General features: G+C 42.2%; 1 protein-coding gene across 3 annotated transcripts; it reads right to left on the minus strand.

Moving 5' to 3' along the window:
* Positions 1-116: 116 nt before the first annotated feature.
* On the minus strand, positions 117-16,607 carry rdgA (retinal degeneration A). Of its 3 annotated transcripts, none has more exons than XM_089080150.1 (12): positions 15,898-16,607; positions 14,956-15,057; positions 9,126-9,285; positions 8,301-8,989; positions 7,806-8,200; positions 7,143-7,525; positions 6,522-6,837; positions 6,249-6,435; positions 5,836-6,168; positions 5,173-5,445; positions 4,819-4,982; positions 117-4,617 (listed from the first exon to the last, which is right to left on the minus strand). In XM_089080150.1, the coding sequence occupies exons 1-12, from the start codon at positions 16,149-16,151 to the stop codon at positions 4,568-4,570; spliced, it is 3,306 nt and encodes a 1,101-aa protein (XP_088936276.1). In that variant the 5' UTR covers positions 16,152-16,607; the 3' UTR covers positions 117-4,567. The 3 variants fall into 3 exon arrangements, with proteins under 3 accessions (XP_088936276.1, XP_088936275.1, XP_088936277.1); XM_089080149.1 differs by lacking the exons at positions 14,956-15,057; positions 15,898-16,607 and adding exons at positions 11,054-12,931; positions 13,651-14,834; XM_089080151.1 differs by lacking the exon at positions 14,956-15,057 and having other exon boundaries at positions 15,898-16,492.
* Between the last annotated feature and the right edge of the window lie 4,117 nt (positions 16,608-20,724).

Here is a 20,724-nt window from a genome sequence, read left to right on the forward strand (position 1 = left end):
TCTATCAAATATAATTTGAATTAATAATTTTTGTGTATATAATTTTGCTCGAATAAAGATATGAAGAAGGAAAGTATATATATATATATATCTCATATGTCAAAACATCACAAATGTGAATTGAACAATACGCTTATTATTATTAAAAATACATAGAGATATGTCGGGAATTTGTTGGAAGGTCACAATGTTACGCGGGACCTTTCATCCCCACGTCGATCAAGTTTCATATGTGAAAATTTTTCTACCTGTTTGGAGTCGATTTTATTATCGTTCCGCTGTTCTCGGAGAGTGCCTCGAGAACAGTTCGGTAGCTCGAGTTATTTTGTTCGATAGATTATTAAAAATTACAGATAATACAGCAATATCGTCTATTTTAATAAAATAAACTAGTCATTGGTTGGTCCGCCCAAGCCTATCTCACGAGACTTAGAAATTTATATATGAGCACACGATGTGTCTTTGCGCCGCATAAATTGCGCGAATCGTGTATTGAAAAGTGTATCGATGTGTATACATAAAACTTCCGTAAAGTTCAGTATCTTTATATTTTCATAGAAAATAAAATCCATCTTCGTTACGGACTGAAAAAAACTTATTGGCGACCGAAACTGTTTCTCTCGGAAATGTTTGAAGACACACGTTCGATGGAAGAACTAACAGGCGAATGGACAGAATCTCTTTCGATGAGTAATTTCTAGAATAGTTAAGAAATTCCGTAGAATAACCGTAATTCGAATCTATATACTATTTAATATTTCGTAACATTTTCAATACGACTGGACGACCTTAAAGTTCTTTTATATCGAGAGGTATTGTGATTCGATATCGATGTTGAAACTCGAAGTAGAAATATCCGTCGCTATTTTTACGCAAGGAACGCTTTTAGACCGAAAGAAATTTATTTCTGGAATCAAACGTATTTGTGTTTTGTAAATCTAAAAGAGCTCATTTTCGCGATAGAAGAGAGAAAATTGATAAAAGTAAGGCTCATTCGAGACGCTCTGTCGTCCAGTCAATCAAGTACAATCAAGTACAACGAACTTCGAAATTACGAACACGGAGTAACAAGATTATATTATAATATCGATTATAAATTATCTATTTGACTCGTAAATTTTATGAGAAGTAGAGAGGAAATGAAACTTTAGGTCTCCGTGTACACGATTTTCTTTTTGTCACGGCCGGAAAAACACATTAATTTGGATGTGCACACCAACGATAAAAGAATTACTCGTAATTGGCTTAAAAATGATTGAAATTAAGATATTATTTAAAAAATTATGGAAATATTATTAAGATCTTAGAAAATTTGTAAAAAGTGAAAACGAAAAAGAGAGACAGAGAGAAGAAAGAACAATAATATTTAATATTTTGTATAATATATATTTAAAAAGTTTTTATATTTTATATATATATATGTATATATATATATATATATATATATATATATATATTTAGTTAAATATTTAAAGTTATTTTTATTCCTTCCTTCTTTCAAAACAGTTTACATTCGTTCTTTGATTTAATCATCTTAAATAGTGCAAGTCCTCTCGATCGAGTGATCTTCAAAATCATTTGTGTACACATCCATCCATCTATAGGCGCATCTTGCTCGTGTACACGGGATTGTCTCGTTGTTAATGCGACAACGAACGAGACAATCTCTCGTATTTTGATGAGGAAATGGAACAGGGGAGAAGGAACGGACGGGAGAGAAGTAACAGTCGCGGCCCGGGCGCTGGCTTATGCCGAAATGTCGTGATTGTCGTCAATTTATTGCTCTAAAAACTTAAATTGAGATTTGCGAGCCGAGCCAGCGCTCCCACCGCCGCTATATAAAGGCGTCACTATATACCCGGGAAATCCTAATTAATTTCCCCCTCTCTTTTTCTTTTCCTTCTTTTGTTTTTTTTGTTTTTTTTTTTTTTTTTTTTTTTTCCTTTAATCTCGGGCCTAGTACTATTCGAGGATTGAAACCGATACGAGCAACGGATGAATAAAAAAATTATCGTGAGAACGCGAGAGTGATCTCTCTTTACGTTCTTCTGCGGCAATATAATTGTCTGGCACAAAATATGTATCTCTTCTGTTTCGTTCTTAAATTTTTGAGAATTAAACCTCGCGAGATCATATCGGTTTCAATGCCTTTGTATTATCGGGCATCATCAAACTAACGCTACTCTCATTACCCTCATTCTCGACGTAAAATACACGCCTACAATACCCGATATACTCTTACTCGCCCTACAATGATTCTACAACGAATTGTAGTGTTCTGCAGTAAATTCTCTCTCTGCTTTTTTTTTTTTTAGCCACAACGGTACAACAGGTACGGATCGCGAAAGGCATTTCTTCTTAAATACTCCGAAAGAACGGTAAAGATAAGCGAAGACGTTCTAGACATCGCGCCCCTCCTCCTCCTACACGAGTGCGCAGAGTCGATTTTTTTCCCAAGAAAAAAATCGATGAAAGACCAGCGTTCGTAATTTACATCGTTAAATACATCGCGGCCTAAACGAAGTCTAAAGTAAATATCCGCTGTTATTCCTAAGTCGCAATCGAAACGCAACATTTCAGTAAGTCATCTATGCATTCTCGCGTGAAACTTAATTTTAGCGGTCACGAAACAGCAATATTTTCCTTCTGTTTGTTCTTGTGATACGTGATACCTAAGATTTTATCCGACTCGACATGACGATTTTCCTATCGCTTGCGAAATAATCGAGCGACTGGAAAATCACTCATGTGTACAAGATTCAAGAGAGTACGCGACTCCTGCAATACTAATACTCAATAATACAGTGTACATTCTCTATTTTGAGAACAAACTAAATATCCTTATAACGACCACTTCTCGCTTTGTCAAACGAAACTGAGAACCTTACGAAAGGGTTGTCGTTTAAAATCAACAAACAAGCTCAATCGCTCGGTCATGCTCGATTGCACTCCGCTCGCTTCCTATTTCTCTCTTTGTCATTTCAGAACCAGAAGACGATGTGCGAACTATCGACCGAACAATATTTGACAATGGAGAAAAAAAAAAAGAGATAAAGACAGAGGACATACTCGCTGCCATACAAAAGCTTCACACATTCGTTCGTAATACAGTAGAAATATAAATTGGAAGGGATTCTAGAGGATCACAGAAGTATATCGATAAGTAAATGGGCTCGATTAAGACGCGCGAAAGAAAGAAATCGTTGCGTGCACGATCGTATTGACTTGTGAGCGGCGTCCTTTCTTTAGAAATACGCGCATATCCAAATGATGAGCGCCTCTCAAAAACTCTACACGTATATATATATATATATATATATATATGTACATAGATCTCATATATCAATCCGACAGAAAAATAATTGTAGTAATAGTATAATAGTAATAGTAATAGTACGATAATATAGATAGACTGCATCTAGCTACTAATTGGTGTTCGTACGTTGATCCCTTTTTACATTTTGGTATTTATAGAATGTACCCTCTTTTTCGTTCCCACCGTTTTCTCTCCCTTTCTCTCTAAGGTTTTATCCTCTAAGATTTTTCCTGGATTAAAACTAACAGATTATCGATCCGCTTGTAGCACTCATTTCGAGTGGGGACTATGAACGTTTCGTATATACTTTTGCACATGCTCCAACATCACAATCCAAAATGAGACAGTCAATCTCCGTTTGGCATTGTCATCAATGTGTTCCTTCATGATTCAGTCAGTTGGCACAGATTCAATGTTTCGTCACTGGAATTCTGTAAACGATTCTCCAGCTTTTCAATCGCGCAAACGTGATGACTAATCCATTTTGTCTGTTTTTCTTTGCTTACGGAGTTGCTAAAGAGTTGTTGTAAAATCTTCCGCAAATATGTATATGTGTGTGTGTGTGTGTGTGTGTGTGTGTGTGTGTGTGTGTGTGTGTGTGTGTGTGTGTGTGTGTGTGTGTATCTTACGTATCTTTTTATAATTATATAGATATATAAAACTGACTGTCTCATTTTGGACCGGAGAGACGTTGAATATTGTACGAAAAATAAATTTGTATGTCTTAGGAGCAATTTGAGGCGCTCCTTGACCGTTTATGGTCCACTTGCTGTATACTTGTATAAGGATATAAGTGGAGCTACAAGCCTCAGGCAAATTTACGAATGAGAAAAATAAAGACTTATTATCGGTTAAAAACAGCTACGTAATTACGTATATACGTATGCGTGTGTACGTGTCTCTCTCTCTCTCTCTCTCTCTCTCTGTGTGTGTGTGTGTGTGTGTGTGTGTGTGTGTGTGTGTGTGTGTGTGTGTGTGTGTGTGTGTGTGTGTTTCTGTATATATGTGTAGTGTGAAATTGTTGTTCCTAGAGAATAATTTCGAAGTACCGACAAGAAAAATACGACAGCATTTGGCAAACACGTAATCGTTGACGTCAAACATACGAAGGAATATCAGATTATCACGTGGCGATTTACGTTACGTCGCCGAGAAAAATGCCGCAAAAAACGTCGTCAGAAAGTCGACAGTAGCGGCTCTTACGTCACAGTCGTTCAGGGCGGTTCAGGCCGTGGAAATCAACGCTGGAGGTCAAAGATCGCTCTCCATCTCGTCCGTCGCCAATTGAAAGTGTTCTTGACCTAGTGATACAAGCACAAGCACTTGTAAATCTTCTAGTTATAAATCATATATAACTAGAAAACACTTGGAGTTACGCGAAGAACGGAACGGGATTTCACTGATTGTCTCGAAGTTATAAAATATTTTTTCTAATTTGACAAATCGACTGTTACGAGAAGATTCAGTTCTATGACCAGAAGGACGATTACGCGATTACTCACTTTGCAGATACGCAGCTAGGTCGTGATCCTCCGCGATCAGCGCGAGCTGATGCGGCGTGTTCCCGTGCCGATCCTTCACCATCAAAGACGCGCCGCCGGCTACGAGCATACAGCAAATGGAACGGCGTTTGTTCTGGGCGGCTTTATGCAAAGCGGTTTGCCCTCTGGAATAAAAATAAAAATTCTTATTCTTCTTCTCATCGGAATCAAGACGAGTAAAATGCAATGGGAATAAAATGAGAGAACTGACGAGTTTACAACGAATGATACATTCGCTTAATTAATTAATTAAGATTAATTTCTCGCAGATTTTGAACGTGAATTTCCTTCGAGATTGTTTTGCAGTCAACTTACTTATCATTATCGATCATGTTTAAAATCGTCGGCGGGGCGCAGGCAATGAGATATCGGACGATATCTTTGTGACCATGCCTCGACGCCAGGTGCAGTGCCGTTTGACCAGTTTCGTCGATCGACAGAAGCGAGTATCTCTTCTGATGAAGCTGCTTCAACGTCGATAGATCGCCGATCTTCGCCGCTCTTAGTATCTCATCGCAGTTCTTCTCGAGTAAATCAGCAGAGAATTCGTGAACTCCCGAGGTAAGGCCGAACAGTCTATCGCGAGGGCTGCAAGAAAAGAAGGCAAAAAATATATGATTTTTCTCGAAATTATTTCCGCAACATCGTGGATAGTAAATTATTATCCGAATAAATTATCCGAGCAAAGATAATCGAAGCGCACGATCGAGCAATGGTTTACGTAACGCATCGCAGAAAGAGTGGAGGCTCACGTGGAGTTTTCTTTAGAATAATCCATAATATATCGTCGAGAATCGCGGTACCTTTTACTTTACGCTACCTAAAAGGCACTGGTGTGGAATAAAGGTCTACGCTTTGAAAGCCGCCAGTGATCTTCATTGGAGATTCCCCGTCTTCTACCTAATGTTATACGTGGACACCCTTCTCGACCCCAGATCATTCGAATAACCAACTAACCCTCGATTCCGAGGGTCTTACCTGATAAAAGCGAGAGATCGGTCAGCCTGATGTTGCGACTGTTCGGCACGTGCGATCACACGGGAATTCTGCTTCAAAGCTTCGCGGCTTATAAAAGAGTTCGACTCGCCGTTTCTCTTCTCGCTCGACGACACGTCCGAGGAATTCCGACTCGCCGGATTTTTCGGCCTGACACCATCCTGACCCTCGAATTCTCTGTCGAAGGAAATGCTCTCGGGCTGCCTGGAAAGTTTGATCTTCCCGGCTGAGGACGGCTGTTCCTGTTTCCGCGCGTCTTCGTTCGGCCGTTTCTCCCCTTCTGTCACAGCTGGCATCTCCTTTAGATGTTCGTCGCTATATCATATATCACATCATATGTTTCAAAGAAAAAAAAAAATATAGATGGTAGATCCGTACGAAAATATCTCGCGTACCTCGGCACGCGGATGTGCGCGGTCTCGGCTTCCTGATTCGCGACAATCCGGCTAGATTCCGCCTGGCCTTCTTGCTGTTGCGCGATTTCTTCATCGAGTATGTACACGGCATCCACGGCAACGTCCGTCACAAAATGCAATTGTTCTTGACCGCGATCGATTCTGAAGAATCTTTCCGCGGTGCATGCTAGAAAGAAAAGTAAAAATCATACATATTTCTCGCATAGAAAAACCGTATCGATTTGCATGTAATTTATACGAGACGAAACTCACAATCAAGGAAACAGCACGAATCCATATTATAATCTTTCGCCAAGATCTTCCTCAGGCTATCCAGATCGGTTGTAGCTTCAAGATCTAGAGGTTCCGTGAGCCATGACTCTGCCACTTCCTTCAATCTATCTTTGTCATGATGATAAGTCTCGTAATCCGTCATTTTTATCCTCATCACGGGTAGCTTTAGTCTATCTAATCTCGCTGTGTGTTGATGTGGCTTTCCTGTGTTTCTTCTTTTCGCTAACATCGTAGCCTTGTTTAACATACTTAGAGTTATAATAGATGGTAATAAGCGACAAGCTTCACCGTCGACCTATAACATTATAAAACATTAAATTACATAAAATATAACATTGTTAGGTAGAATTTGTAAAATAGTTTCTTTTTAATTAAATTTTTATTAAAATGTTATCCGCAAATTTATGATTAATATTCGAAGATATATTAAAAAATAAAGCAATTTGGAAATATATTTCTGGAAAAAACAACTCATGTAATAAGAGAAGAAAAAAAGAAAGAAGGAAAAGATTGATTTTGGATTACATCTCGTACATAAAGAGTTGCTATTAAAATAATGCCAATTTGAAATACGATATGAAGATATCGTATTATACTTGCCTGCATCGGTATAGTCTTCGTTGTGACCAATTTGGCCGTGCTGCATTGCACTATGCAGGTGCCGTGTCCACGTGCTTGTAAAAGAGGTAATTGGTACGTAGTCAGACCGACTACTTCGATCAAGCCATCGTCCATGGCAGGCTCTCTGGAACCACTTCCCGCGCTCCACGGATGCGTTCCACCGCCGTAAGAAGCGATATTTAAAAACAGTATGGCGTGAACCCGGTGCTCCCTCAATTTCGGCGTCATATCCTGACCGTCGCATTCCAACGTCACGAAATCCGAGAGATCCTTCCATTTTGTAAGCAGCAAGTCTTTGCAGCCCATCTGCCCGTAGAATAATTTGTTCCTCATTCTGGAGTTAAACTTCTCCGGGTGAGCCTCTACAAGCGGATCGCAGTGGGTTTATTAGGCGAAATTTCTTTTTTTTTTACATACAATGCATCTCATAACAAACGTAGAAAATCTTGATTTAAAAAATGAATAAAAATGAAAAAAAACACAAGAAAAAATTGTCGACATCAACGAAAGATCAAAGATGTTCTGAAGAAAAGCTTGTTCGATCACACGATCAGTTTTTCATTCAAACTAAGATCACAATATGTATCGTAACTTAACAATTTCAACATAATTTAATGCAAGTAGAAATTTGAGGAGCCTCACCTCGAGCTTCGTGAAATTCGAGGGCGATATGAGCGTCCACGCCGAGAGAGAAGTAATTGTTGACGACGTTGAGTGGCAGATTTTCCTTGCCCTTGCCGCCGTCGTCGTCATTTTTGGCGTCGGGATTTCTCTCGACCTTCAATTGCCATCTGTCTAGCAGGGTGGTCTCGCTGTCACCTATGCTCGTTAAAATCTTGCCGATAGGCTCGTCCTTGTAACCGCCTCCCCATCCCAACGCTCTCGCCAGATCGTTTCCGGTGCCCAGAGGAAGCACCCCGACCGCCGGCGCTGGATAAGCACCGATTTGATCCAGAATTGATAGGACCCAGCCGACCGTACCGTCGCCGCCGCAAGCCAACACACGCAAATTTGGAACTTTCCTGAAGAGCTCCAGTCTACAAGATCGACATTTTCGTTTAATTAACCGATTCCAAATTATTTCTTCCTTCCATACTTTTCTTTCTACTACACGATTCAGCGGAACGCTTTACTTACCCCATTTTTGGGCCACCCTGCGTCAGATCGAAAACCTGTCTTGGATTAAGCAGCCATTGGAATTTTTGCAGTAATTTCGCTCCCTGATTACCACCAGACTTCGGATTTATAAAAACCAAAACTGGCTTTATCGTGGCCGTGGGTATGGGCTTAACGATCCACAACTCTCCCTGATCTTTTTCCTTTTCTTTCTCTTTCTCCCTCTCCTCTTTCTCTTTTTCTTTATTCTTCCGGCGAATGGATGTGCCACTACCGCCGCTGCCGGATTTCTTCTTTCTGGGTGATCTTCTCAAGCTACTCTTGAAGCTACCCTTACGGGGAAGTTTTACAATCCATGATGGTGGTACCACGATGGAAGCGTGGATGCCCAATTCGCAATTTTCACCTATTTTCTGTACATTGAAACATGACTCTCTATTGTGATAAGCGGCTTTGCACCAGCTGCAGCTCACCGCCACGATCTCCCTCGAGCTGAAGCTGAGCTTCGATTGGAAGGACTTGCCGCAATTGGCGCATTTGCCTTTCTGGGATCGTCGATGAACCCAGTGGTGATGGGTCGTCGTTTGCTCGCGATATTGACGCACACCCACATCGCGGAAGCTCGGCTTGCAGGCGAACTCTAAATTTCCTACGCAGCAGGCGTGAGCCACCACACGACATGCCGGACACTTCAATCGGGGTCCGTGTTTCTAAAAGTGGAGAAAAATGAAAGAACACGTAGCGATTTGTTCGATTAATTCCTCTCGAATGCATCTTTTTCTTTTTTTTTTTTTTTTCTAAAATTGTTAAACGTTCATTCTTCGTTCTATGATCTTCAGAACTTACAGAACAATCATTGACGTAACAGAAGTCGCCGGATGTAGCGGTTGGTACCCAAAGATGTTCTCCATTAAATGCGTTTGGTCCCCAATCTGGAGTCGATCGAGGCTCGCGATGACTCGAGCTACTCCCGTCTCTGCTATCTTCTACACTATCCTCTCTTCCTCTAGAATCACCGTATCAAATACTCATAGAACTTTCTTCATTTTTACATTAATAATATATAAATATACATTTTTTTTATGACTTTCATATACTTATAAAAAGATTATAAAAAAGGATTTAATTTTTACGTTTCGCGTTTCTACGACGTTACGATTTGTTTGCAATAAAATATTTTGATAATTTTGTTTTTAAATATAAAATTTATTTCATCGTACAGAAATAAGATGTGATACAAAAGAAAGTGAGTACACATATCCTCTCTCTCTCTCTCTCTCTCTCTCTCTCTCTCTCTCTCTCTCTCTCTCTCTCTCTCTCTCTCTCTCTCTCTCTTGTATACATAATTAAAATTCCCAACGCTCGTGCCTTTTTCATGAGAGTCTGACAAGCGCGAGAACGAAATCATATCGTACCTTTGAAATGGTAAAAGTATCCTCAAAGATTTAAGCTGCGTTGAATAATTAAAGTCCAGCTCCCCGTCGGAGCAAAGCGAACATCCGGAATTCGAGTATAAAAATTTAACGACTATGGTTGCTTTTTAGATGAGGCCTTTTGATGTAGAATATCTTTTATTTATCTCGACACGTGTCGTGATAAATAAACAATGTTATTAATCAGGACGCATGAAAGGTGCGTGCGATACTCTACTCTAATTTACTTATAGTTCGTCGATCAATATACCTTCTAAATATTTAATTTTCTGCACAATAATGAACACACTTTTTTTATCTTTTTAATATATAAATGTACGGTTTTTCGAGAACGTTCACTGCTATTTATGGCGATTCTCTGGATATGCTCTGAATAATAATTTATATAAGCGCTCTATATGTTGCTTTTAAGTAGAATCGTTAATAGAGGAAAGAGACGGAAATAGCAGCACGATAATAGAAGTCTTCGTGCTTATTTTTTAAAACCACTTTAGACGATCTATAGGTCGCGTCAGAATTCAGGATAGAATTCTATTCATAACATTGTACACCATAGTTTTCTGTGTACTTTACGTATATGCGTGTCATAAGATATGTAAAGTTTAAAAGTGCTTAAGCAAAATGAAAAAGAATATTCAAATGTTTTTGCTTAAAATTATATTTTAATTTAACTCATCTATCGTATATATAGAACACAACAAATTTAAAATAGATATAAATAACAAAGAATGAATTTACAAAAAAAAAGTAGAAATATAAAATATGCTTTAATTATCTTCAAATAAAATTAAAAAAATAATTCTTAACCAATCGTGATTTTTGTGAGTTACTATATACTTAATATATGTTAAAATAATACAAATCGATATTATATAAATTATTATATCATATTATATTTACAACTTTCATATTTAAAAAGAATCTCAATGCAAATATCAATGTTTATGCCCCCGAAAAATCTATATTTCTACAATATTCTTAGATAATAAAAATTAAATTAATAGTACATAATCAGCTGTGCAATATTACAAAATAGATGAACTGAAATTAAAATCCATATCTTAGCAGTTAAATTCAATTTAAAAATTGTTTTAAATAAAACAAAAAGCAGTATATAAAAGCAGTACATAAAAAGAATAGAATGTTTGCGATGGAGAACTGCTTATCGAGTTCAAGATTGGCGATAAATAAAGTTCAAATGTTAAAGTCGCGCGTAACAAAATTCAAATGCATAACTTAAAAACGTGCTTGTCAGCGTAATCTTGAATTGTATCGGGTGACGTGCTGAGAACGGGAGAACATTCCAGGAAGTCATGGCTCCATCCAATCAGACGTACCCACCCTATCGAAGGTCGTGGTTCTTTCCCAGGTAGGAGCGCCGTGTATCTTGTCCTCGCGTCCGTCGGCAGCACAATGTCGACGCTCTTCGACCTGATGTTCTGCTGCGGTACCGCCAATGAGTCCGCGTCGGTTACGCCGCCATTCTTGTTGTTATTGAAGCATGAATCAACAGAGGCGGCACGGTCCCGTTTCAGCTCCGGCACGGTCAGGAAGATATCGCGCACGACGAACTTGGGTCTGCTGGGTTCGACGGTTTCGTTCTCCTCGTCATCGTCATCCTCATCTACCTCCGACGTGGTCGCCGCCGACGCGAGAGCGGGAAGATGCTCCAGAGGGAAGGTGGTCAAGGCTTCCTGCCTGGACAACCTGCGTTGTCTCTCCGGGAAATCCGGTCTGACCTCGGAATCCGGCTCGGCAGATGTGGCCTCGGCCACTTGAGGTGGAATGCATTGCGGCTCGCACGAAGTATTGTCGGATGTCAGGGTAACCCGAATTTCCGGGCTGCTCTCCCTTTTCGCCTCGTCCTCGTGATCCGACTCGTTCTCGGACAGATCCGTGCTGTCGGCATCGCGAGCCTCGCTGTCGTCGACCTCCTCCTTGGAGATATTCTCGACCAGCCAGAGGCTTCTATATTCCTCGACGCAGGCACAGTGATAGCAGCCGGAGACTTGGATGATCGGCGTCTCCGGCCGCTCGATCCCGCCCGCTGGTAGTTGCTGGCTCGAAGACGAGCCGGAACTCGCGGAATACGCGTCGAAGCTCTTGGAACGCTGGCCAGTCAACTGTGGAACCTTCAACGTCGAGGAGCCTCTCCTGCCGCGAATCGAATCCTGCGACCTCACTGGAGAACACGAGGACGACGAGGAGGTCGTTCGGTCGTCCTGCCGCTTCGTCTGCAATTGTATCTCATCGAAGGAGGCCGACCTGATCTGCTTGGGCACCTCGAGGCTGGACTGCGACTTCATTTCCGCCCCCGTGGGAGTGCGCGATCTCTTGAAAGTCGAGCGCAACTTCTGCATTCTCGCTTAATAGCTACCTGGAGACACTGTCGTCTACGACGACGGACGTTCCGTTGCTCTTTCTTAACAAAAACGACCTCTCGGGCGAGACACGTGCGGCCACGTTGCTTTCCCCACTCTCCTCGTCGTCCCCAAAACCGGACTCACCGTCGCGTACCAACCCTCGTTTCTGGATCGTCTTCTGCTGAACCGAAGATGACAACGACGACAATGATGACGACGCGGCCGTCTCTTCTTCCAGCGTGGACTTAGCTGCCGATTTGCAGCCCATTCTAAGTACCTTCGCCGCCAATATTTATGCTGAAATCCTCGAGTCCTCGAAAATACTCAGAATAATAGTTATCAATCGTCAGAAAGGCAATAGCAAGCAAAATATTCGTTGATATCGGGAAAGGAAAAACACAGGCTGGAAAAATACAGCTCTTTTTCAAAGGCCCGCACGATTTTTCCCTCGATCGACATGCACAAAGAGCTGTTTATTTTGCAGCGACTCCAGTCGTATGGAAACGTATGGTTCAATTCTGATTCGTTGCCAGTCGATGTTGCTCCAAATGTTTGCTCGCCGCTTTCGTATGTTTCGAGATTACTTTGAAATTACATTGGAACAAAGTTCGGAACGAAGTTTTCGATCACTTCTTTAACGTTAGAAGATCTTTATGACCGCGCAAATTGACCGGCTTCCGTCGAAACATCAGGCTGTCAAGCGATAACTAGCGAATTATAATGGAGATTACCTTGTTGTATTCCGCGAGAACGATCCCGGCAAACTCGACGATAATCACTCGAGATGGGCAAGTTTTCATCCGCTTTTCTTCGCCTTCTTCATTTGTCCCCTCTCGCATTCAATCACTCTTTCTCTCTATAGATATATCCTTATATATATATATATATATATCTTCCTTTTTCTTTCTTTATTGCCGTCCCTCACAGCGCGGCTCTCTCCTCTTGAGTGACTGGCATCATCGATCGAGTTTTCCAGCACCGGAATTTATTTTCACGGTGACGCGTGGTAATCGGGATCGTCGATGTTCGCCGATACGACGGGGTTGCGAGCACCCCCGTGTGTGCCGCCGCACGAGACGAAATCGAGCCTTGGTGATTCCTTGGTGATCGGGGATCGATTAAACCGCGTGTCATCGTCACGAGACATTTCTCGGCCGGCCCAAATCTCTTTAAGATTCCACGCTCGTCATCGTTTCTCGTTAAGGATATCGACGATCGATCGAACGTCAACGGTAACGAGGGCCAAAATTCCACGGATTTATGCGGGACGAACGGTCGAGGAACGATTCGAAAGATTAGATCCCCGCGTTTGCAGGTCAAATATTCATTCAACAACCAGGCTGTTCGTTATTCCGAACGACCTTCGGCCACGTCAGTCGATCCATATACTCGATCAATGATAGAGCACATTCTACTGAGGAAGCTCGCGCACCGTTCCACTCTCACCACCCTCGAGATTCGTCTCTTTCTCTCCCTCTTTCTCCCTCTCCCTTTCTCTCACTCTCTCTCTTTCTCTCTCTCTCTCTCTCCCTCTTGCAAGCCGTAATATCCTTCGAATAAGAAGCACCTACGCACCGTCCACGAGTCGTCGCATGAGGGATGAATTTAACGAGGTCCTTTCCCTCTGAAATTCCCGTCCCTCGCTCGCAGTCCTTCTCGGAACCTCCGCATTTAGGGGTCTAATGGTCTCTCGAGCCCTCTCGGCACGGGTCGCGTTCCTCGCGACCCGCGAAAAAAAGAGAACGTACGGTGGCGCGGTTTCGTACGAGGCGATGGAGACGCGACGCGGCACGGCGAGATTGCCGGTCGGACTAACGCGAGGCCAGGGCTCGTCGATGACCGATGGCGAAAGGGGTGAGAGAGAACGCGGGGGGTTGTACGTGTGCGCGCCTCCGTTCTCCACCGTCCTCCTCCTCCTCCTCCTCATCATCATCATACTCCGCTCATGCGCCCTCCGCGACGGATCACCTCTCGCGGAGGTTGTCACGACCATGCGCGCAATAATATAAAGCGTATTGGCCAGGAATTGAGATCCATATGATAAAAAAAAGAATGAAAAGAGAGAGAGAATGCGAGAGGAACGCGGTACGAAGTCGGCAGTCATCGAATGACGTTAATGGTGTTTATATTATTTGGAAATTTGAGATATTCAAATATCATGTTTCGCATAGTTGTTTGTTCATTCAGAAATGAGTTTATTGGAAATTTATCGATATAATTTAAATCACTCTTTCTCTCTCTCTCTCTCTCTCTCTCTCTCTCTCTCTCTCTCTCCCCCTTTCTCTCTTTCTTTCTCATTTTCCCTCTTTCGCTCTCAGAATGCCATTTTCATTTGCACTTTTATATACAATTCTTTCATTACAAAACAAACCACTGTGAAATAAACATTGTAAAGCAAAATTTACATCCACTATCGAACGTTTCTCTTTCTCTCTGACGTCACTTCAAATATTAGTCCGGAATCGCCGGTGCGTTAAATTCTCGTATTCACGATGGACTCGCGCGAATTGCAACCATAAGACACGCGTCCGTCATCGATCTCGAAGAAGCTGTGTCAGAGAGTTCTTAATAGGACACATGTGTAACTTAGATTGCAAATTAAAAGCGTCATACGAGAATCAAGTCGAGAACAGTCCGGCGATGAGAAATCAAAGAATTCTTTTTCAAATCGACGAATGGCCGTTCGATGTTACTAAAATCGTGGTACCTCGCATTAAAAGAAATCTCGCATTAAAAGAAAAGTCGAACTAAATTCTTCTTTTTCACTTTCTTTTCTCTTCTGCGCAACTAATCTTTTGACCAAAAAAAAAAAAAAAAAAAAAAAAGAAAAGAAAAGAGAGAAATCGCTCTTCGAGGTCCGTAACTTAGATAACTGCTGACCTTATCTTTGAATCAGACGGTATAGGATCTTCGCGGCATCTTAAGTTCGTGCCCTCCGCGAAATGCACCCGTTGTCCTAGCTTCGGGGCCAACTCGAGCAACCTACAATGCACACGAGAAACGCCCAGATGGTGGTATACGGTCAGCATACGGGGAGGGGTATAACGTCTACGAGATCTTTTACCCGTCTCTTAGCTGTCTCACCTTCGACACGCTCCTAAGGAACCGACCGGCGCGGATCGACAGCTCAATGTAATGGAATTTGTCGCCGATTCATCCGAGGAGTGTTGTTTGTTAATTTGAATTATGATTCTTCGATGGCATTATTATTCGCCTATCTGTATGTGATTGTGTAAATGTATTCATTATATGCAGCATATAGATTCGGTGATGTAAGGCAAGACTCGAACGTAGACTCGCGGACGAATTTTTGAGCTTCATCGAATTGTCCGAACGTTTTCAGTTTCTACCTGGAAACGTTCGAGTTACAAGTTTGAACAATTGAAGTTTCTACAATTGAGGTATTATTTCCACGTAAAGTATCGGCGTACGGAGAATCGCCTTACATAAAATGTCACGGCATAAATCGTAACCAGCCTTTCCTTTGTCCTTTAAGTTAAAGGAATCGTATAACAAGCGAAATTTAATATCTTCAAAGAAGCTTTCAACCGAGACCGATTTAAGTTTAGAGTTTCAAATGTAAAGTTTAAAGGAAGATCTTTCACGTTTTGCGATGAGCATTTATAATGAGTTTGATAGAAATGCTAACGAGTCTCGGTTACGTAATGTCCCTGAGCCTTATAAAATGTGAAGAACGTAATTTCCAAATTCCACGCAGGAATGTCGCAATTGCGTAAGCGACGGCCGTCCGTCGCGCCGACTGTTCTAGAAACTTAATCGTGAGAGAAGAGCAACGCGGGTCCATATGGACCCGAAACTCACGTGACTTTTATCACAATCGCCTCGCCGGCCGTTGATTCCGATATCGAGCAACATCTCACACAGCACAGCCAGTCGACGTTCATCCTCGTGGCTGGTTTCGCCGCAATACCTCGATACACGCGACTGATACCAGGAAAGGAAGGAAAAAAAAATTGCAAGAACAATTGCGACACAATCGCCGCTCCCCGCACACTTATTCCCGCTAAACTTTCGCAACTGCGAATTATGTCATCTCCGCGTAATAACACCTGCATGCCACTTTTCCAATAACGAGTGTACAACACCGATCAGTCAATCACAAACTCGTCCGGTTGCCAGTTATCGTCATTGATGTCACTCCAGTATTATTCCAGTATTATTTTTACTCGACGAAACACGAGCGTGGGCTCGTAATACGTCTGACTTCAAAATTAACTTCTAATCACTACGACACCCGAGATTCCGTCGAGACCGAACGACACAACAAAAGCGCAGTGGGATTCGCATGATACACCGTGCGGTTTAATAATGGGCTGAAGTATCTTTCGAAAGAACGCAATTAAGTCACGTTGCGAAACACGAATGGAAGAACGTCAAAGAAAAAACCGCCTCCGTGTCTCACGCTTATTGCATAGTTCTCTAATAACTTTAATGCGCTAGCCTTCCGGGAAAATCTGATTTCAAGTTCGATAATACTGAGGCAGCGAGTTCTCGTTTTATAAAGAGACGTGTGATGAAATTTATAAATTATAATCGAGAAATATGATTAAGTGGTCTTTCAAGCAAACTTTTTCGAAATTTTCGTTAAAAGGAATTTTAATTTTAAAAAGTTGTCGCTGCTACTGACGCGTCCATTGATATTCTTATTAACGATGTCTTTCACAAAATTCTTTTAAAGAGAAAATGGATTGTTAGGAAAACTCGGTCGTTAATATTCACGATAAAAAACAGATTATATTAAAAATTTTTATTTCGCAAAGTATTCCGACATCTTTCGGTATTACACAGTAGTTAACGAATATTCTCACTTTTTCTCGTCCGATTTAACCATCCGGTCTTCGGCTGTATCGTATCGCGATATATTTAATCACCGTCGTATTTAATTAGCGGTATTTCTATTCACGGAAACACGTGTTCACACAAATACTTCACTGAATACTTTGCTCGCGCGATGCAAAACGTGCGTCCGCGTCCGAAAACAGCCCAGACCAGATTACGGAGGTGGCCTCGTCTCTTTTGCCTCTTTCACGTTTTGCCATGTTTGTCCTTCCACGCCGGCGATAGTGAGAGAGCTACAGTCTCATTCAGAAAACGCGGGATCCGCCTGGTCTTACCGCGAATTTGTTAACTGCGAATCGCGATCGCGGTCGAGGCGAACCGCAGAAATGTGGCGACCGCGAATCGAATTCGTCCTCGTTTGCCGACTTCGTCAGCGAGTTGCGTCGATCGCGCAAGAAGCGAGATCGCATTGCTGAGATCAGCATTAATGAACGATGCTGTATGGTTCGGCGCGACGGGCGAATAACCGGTTTCTCGTTCATGTCGGTTTGCTACACGCGGCATGATGCAAAAAAGTGGACCTTTCGATTCGCGAGGAGGACCCGGCTTCTTTCCAGAACTACGCTTTCTACACTCGCTCCCGTTCCCTTCACTTAAGCTACTTAAAGGGAACGTTTGTTATACTTTAAGACGAGGAAACGCACCCGGTGGGAACCCGCTTAAAGAAGAAGGAACGCAGCCCACCGTCCTTAAATCAATAAAAACGTATCCGCGGAGAGAGCTTATTTATAGCCACTCGGAAACTACTCGAAACAAATCTGTCTCTGTCCTGACACAAATGAATTACGCGAAGTGGCAGAATAATATGATCTCCTCGCCACTCCTTTCGCATTGTATGCCCGTACAATTCGGACACGCTTTATACGCTGAAACTGAAACGTGTCGCTCTTACGCATAAAAAAAAAATAAGATTATAAAATATCCGCTGTTCTCACCCTTCGTTGATCGTGTCATCCTCTTCGCGTTTCTCCGCCTCCTGCTTGCTCTCCTCCCCCTCCTCCGTCATATCCGCTCGTACCGAATAAACCCAATTACGAAACTCCGGAAATTAAACGAAAGAACGACGATCTTCCTTAACGTGCTCACTGTGAGCGACGGAGAAACGTCATTCGATCAAGTCATGAGATTCCATCATTCGATCTCTCATGACTGACTTACGCGAAGCAACTAGGGGTGTCGTCGGAGCTTATTATGGCTTCCGAAGAAGACTCGCAAAGTCACAATTCTATTTTCCATAATGCCGTAATGGCATTACCGCTTAGCCGCACACGTGTATATTAAGTCACTGTGTACGAGGAAAAATAGCGACAATAGAAAAACAAAACAAATTCAAACGTAATTTACAAAAAATGTAATTAATTCTCAAACATCGACCTCGATATCGTATTTCAATCTAATTTCGTTATATTAAATAAACTAGAAACTCAAACTCAAATGTCACGTTCATAGATAATTTTTAATGATTTCTGCCACTTCGTTATTATCAAGTGCCACTGTTCCGTTTTTCCTCTATTTTCCGTTCAGTTTAAAAAAAAATAACAAAAACAGTGCAAAATTAAAACTATTCCAATTAAAACCATATCTGGAGCAAGGATACTAGAGATCGGGACGCATTAAATTTTTATTCAACTTTTTCCCCGTGATATTTATACCAACGACGGAGATTGGATTTATTATTTATCGTTACGACACGATCAATTATGTTCTAATATTTTTTTCAGTAGTTCCATATATATATATATATATATATATATATATATATATATATATATATGTATGGATAAAAGAAGAGACGTATTCTATTGTCTATGCCCGCGACTGTGCTCATCTCCGCACATCTCAATCCAACCGCGTGGGATTGTCCGGCGCGCTTTAGCCTGTGCCGTAAAGTGAAGGTTGATCGGGATGTATCGATTCCCCAGGAAACGGGGTCGATTGTCACTTACCTCATTGAAAGCGGCTCTCTGATAGTGGCGGGCCGCGATCAGCACGCCAGCGTTCCTCCGTTCCTCGTCTTCGTGACCGGCATAGTCACTACCGCGGTAGATGAGGGATCGCGTCCTCCGCCTCGCGACCAACGTCACAACGAACGATACGTTCTCGCGAAAATGCGTCCGTCAGCTACGAACACTTGCATAATCGTACAACGTGACAGATCCCACGGCGACCGGCGGCTTCGATCCGGTCCGGTCCGATCGGATCAACACTGGAAGCACCGAGCGGTCATTCTTGACTGTTTCTATTTTCTAAACTATTTTCTTCCGACATTAAAGATTTAGAAATTTTCTCTGATATTCTAAGATTTTAACATCCCATCAGAAATGAGGAAAATGATCGATGAAAGGTTGGAGAATTTCAAAGTTCCTAGTTTTAATACGAGAAAAAATATGTTAATTGGAAAAATATAAATGATCAGGGATGACCGTTCGGTTTTAGTTTTAACACGTGCGTGGACGCATTTTATTTCGAGCCGGCAATCGGTCGTACTGTTAACTTACGTTAACAACTCGATGACAACTCAATTTTATTGATACTAAACGTGACTCGCGATCGGAACGTAATCGTGACACCATGATACACGAGGTTTATTCATCGACATCTTCAATCACTCCAGACGAACGAGATCGAGTCACTCGGATGCTGATTTTATTCACTCGATGTGCTCGATCAGGATTCGAGATGTTCCAGATGTCAGATCCGCGTTTAATTCCGATCACATCCTATAAACTTTGCGACAACACAGTGCATTCCAACGCGGACGGATACTCAAAGGTGACTTATTCTTCTTGAAAAAAAGTCAATATACTTCGTCGGAAGGCGGAAAAAACGCGAAAACTACGGGCGAAACAGCGTCGGGCCGACGGTCGTCCGTCGTTGTTATCAAGATCAGTTCAGCTTAACGGGATTTGGACGGACCGTTCTACGCCCGTTGAAAAAACTCTCGACGGTATTGTTAGCACCTACACGACGACTCTTGCCGAGATCTTTTTAGTTAACGTTACTTCGCCGAAACGCTACGCGACGCAACACCAGGTTGAAGGTTGACTGATTCCGTTACACCTCGATCAGTCTGGATGACCGTGAAACTTGACGAGGCCGTGCCTGGATGAAGGTTTCCCGACGAAAATACTGCTCGTGCACTCGACGAGGACCGTTCTCCAGATGTAGGAAACCGCGGCGGAGATCCCGAGGAGGACTCGCTCGACGACCTGCCATTATAAATAGTTGTGACCGAGACGACTAGAGGCTCGCGACCAAGTGTAACGGACGTGGAAAGAGAGACCAGACGGAGGAAGAGGACGGCGGTCAAGCCAGAGAGAAATGGCGACACGTCGGGCGCTAGCGATGGACTCGAGCGACTGTCGAATACAACGCGAATCTACGCTCGACAAATTTTAAGAAGAATTAATATTAAATTAAGTTTAAAAAAAGTTACTCAAGATTGCAAAATAATTTGTAAAAGACTTTGTGCGAATGCGCAGGGAACATTCCCATAATCCTCGTCACTTTTCCACTTGGCGGGAGATCGATCTCTCTATGATCGTACTTCTAACTTTTAAAGAGCTTTAACTTGCTTCTCCCATAAATCGCGATTACTCGTGTGCGCCTCTCGCCCTCTTCTCTTCCTCTTCTTTTCAGAATAAGCTCCTCGAACAACGGATCGTTAATGTCGCGTGACGATTGAATATTCTTAACTGCCGCTTAGTCCCTCCGCTCGAGCGGACTTACCAGCGCCGGACGAGCGGGCGATTAATCATCGGGGAACACGAGCGGATCGACTCTATCGCT

This window comes from Pogonomyrmex barbatus, unplaced genomic scaffold (assembly GCF_055798465.1).
Source record: "Pogonomyrmex barbatus isolate J1 unplaced genomic scaffold, ASM5579846v1 scaffold3, whole genome shotgun sequence".
NCBI classification, from domain to species: domain Eukaryota; kingdom Metazoa; phylum Arthropoda; class Insecta; order Hymenoptera; family Formicidae; genus Pogonomyrmex; species Pogonomyrmex barbatus.

Bases quoted from the DNA above. Each gene is read 5' to 3' on its own strand.
- rdgA (XM_089080149.1), bottom strand. From the start codon at position 12,072: ATGCAGAAGTTGCGCTCGACTTTCAAGAGATCGCGCACTCCCACGGGG. The intron at 9,286-11,053 runs GTGGGTACGTCT...CGGTGATTCTAG, and splicing joins GAACCACGACCTTCGATAGG to AGGAAGAGAGGATAGTGTAG. The intron at 8,201-8,300 runs GTAAGTAAAGCG...TCGATCTTGTAG, and splicing joins CAGGGTGGCCCAAAAATGGG to ACTGGAGCTCTTCAGGAAAG.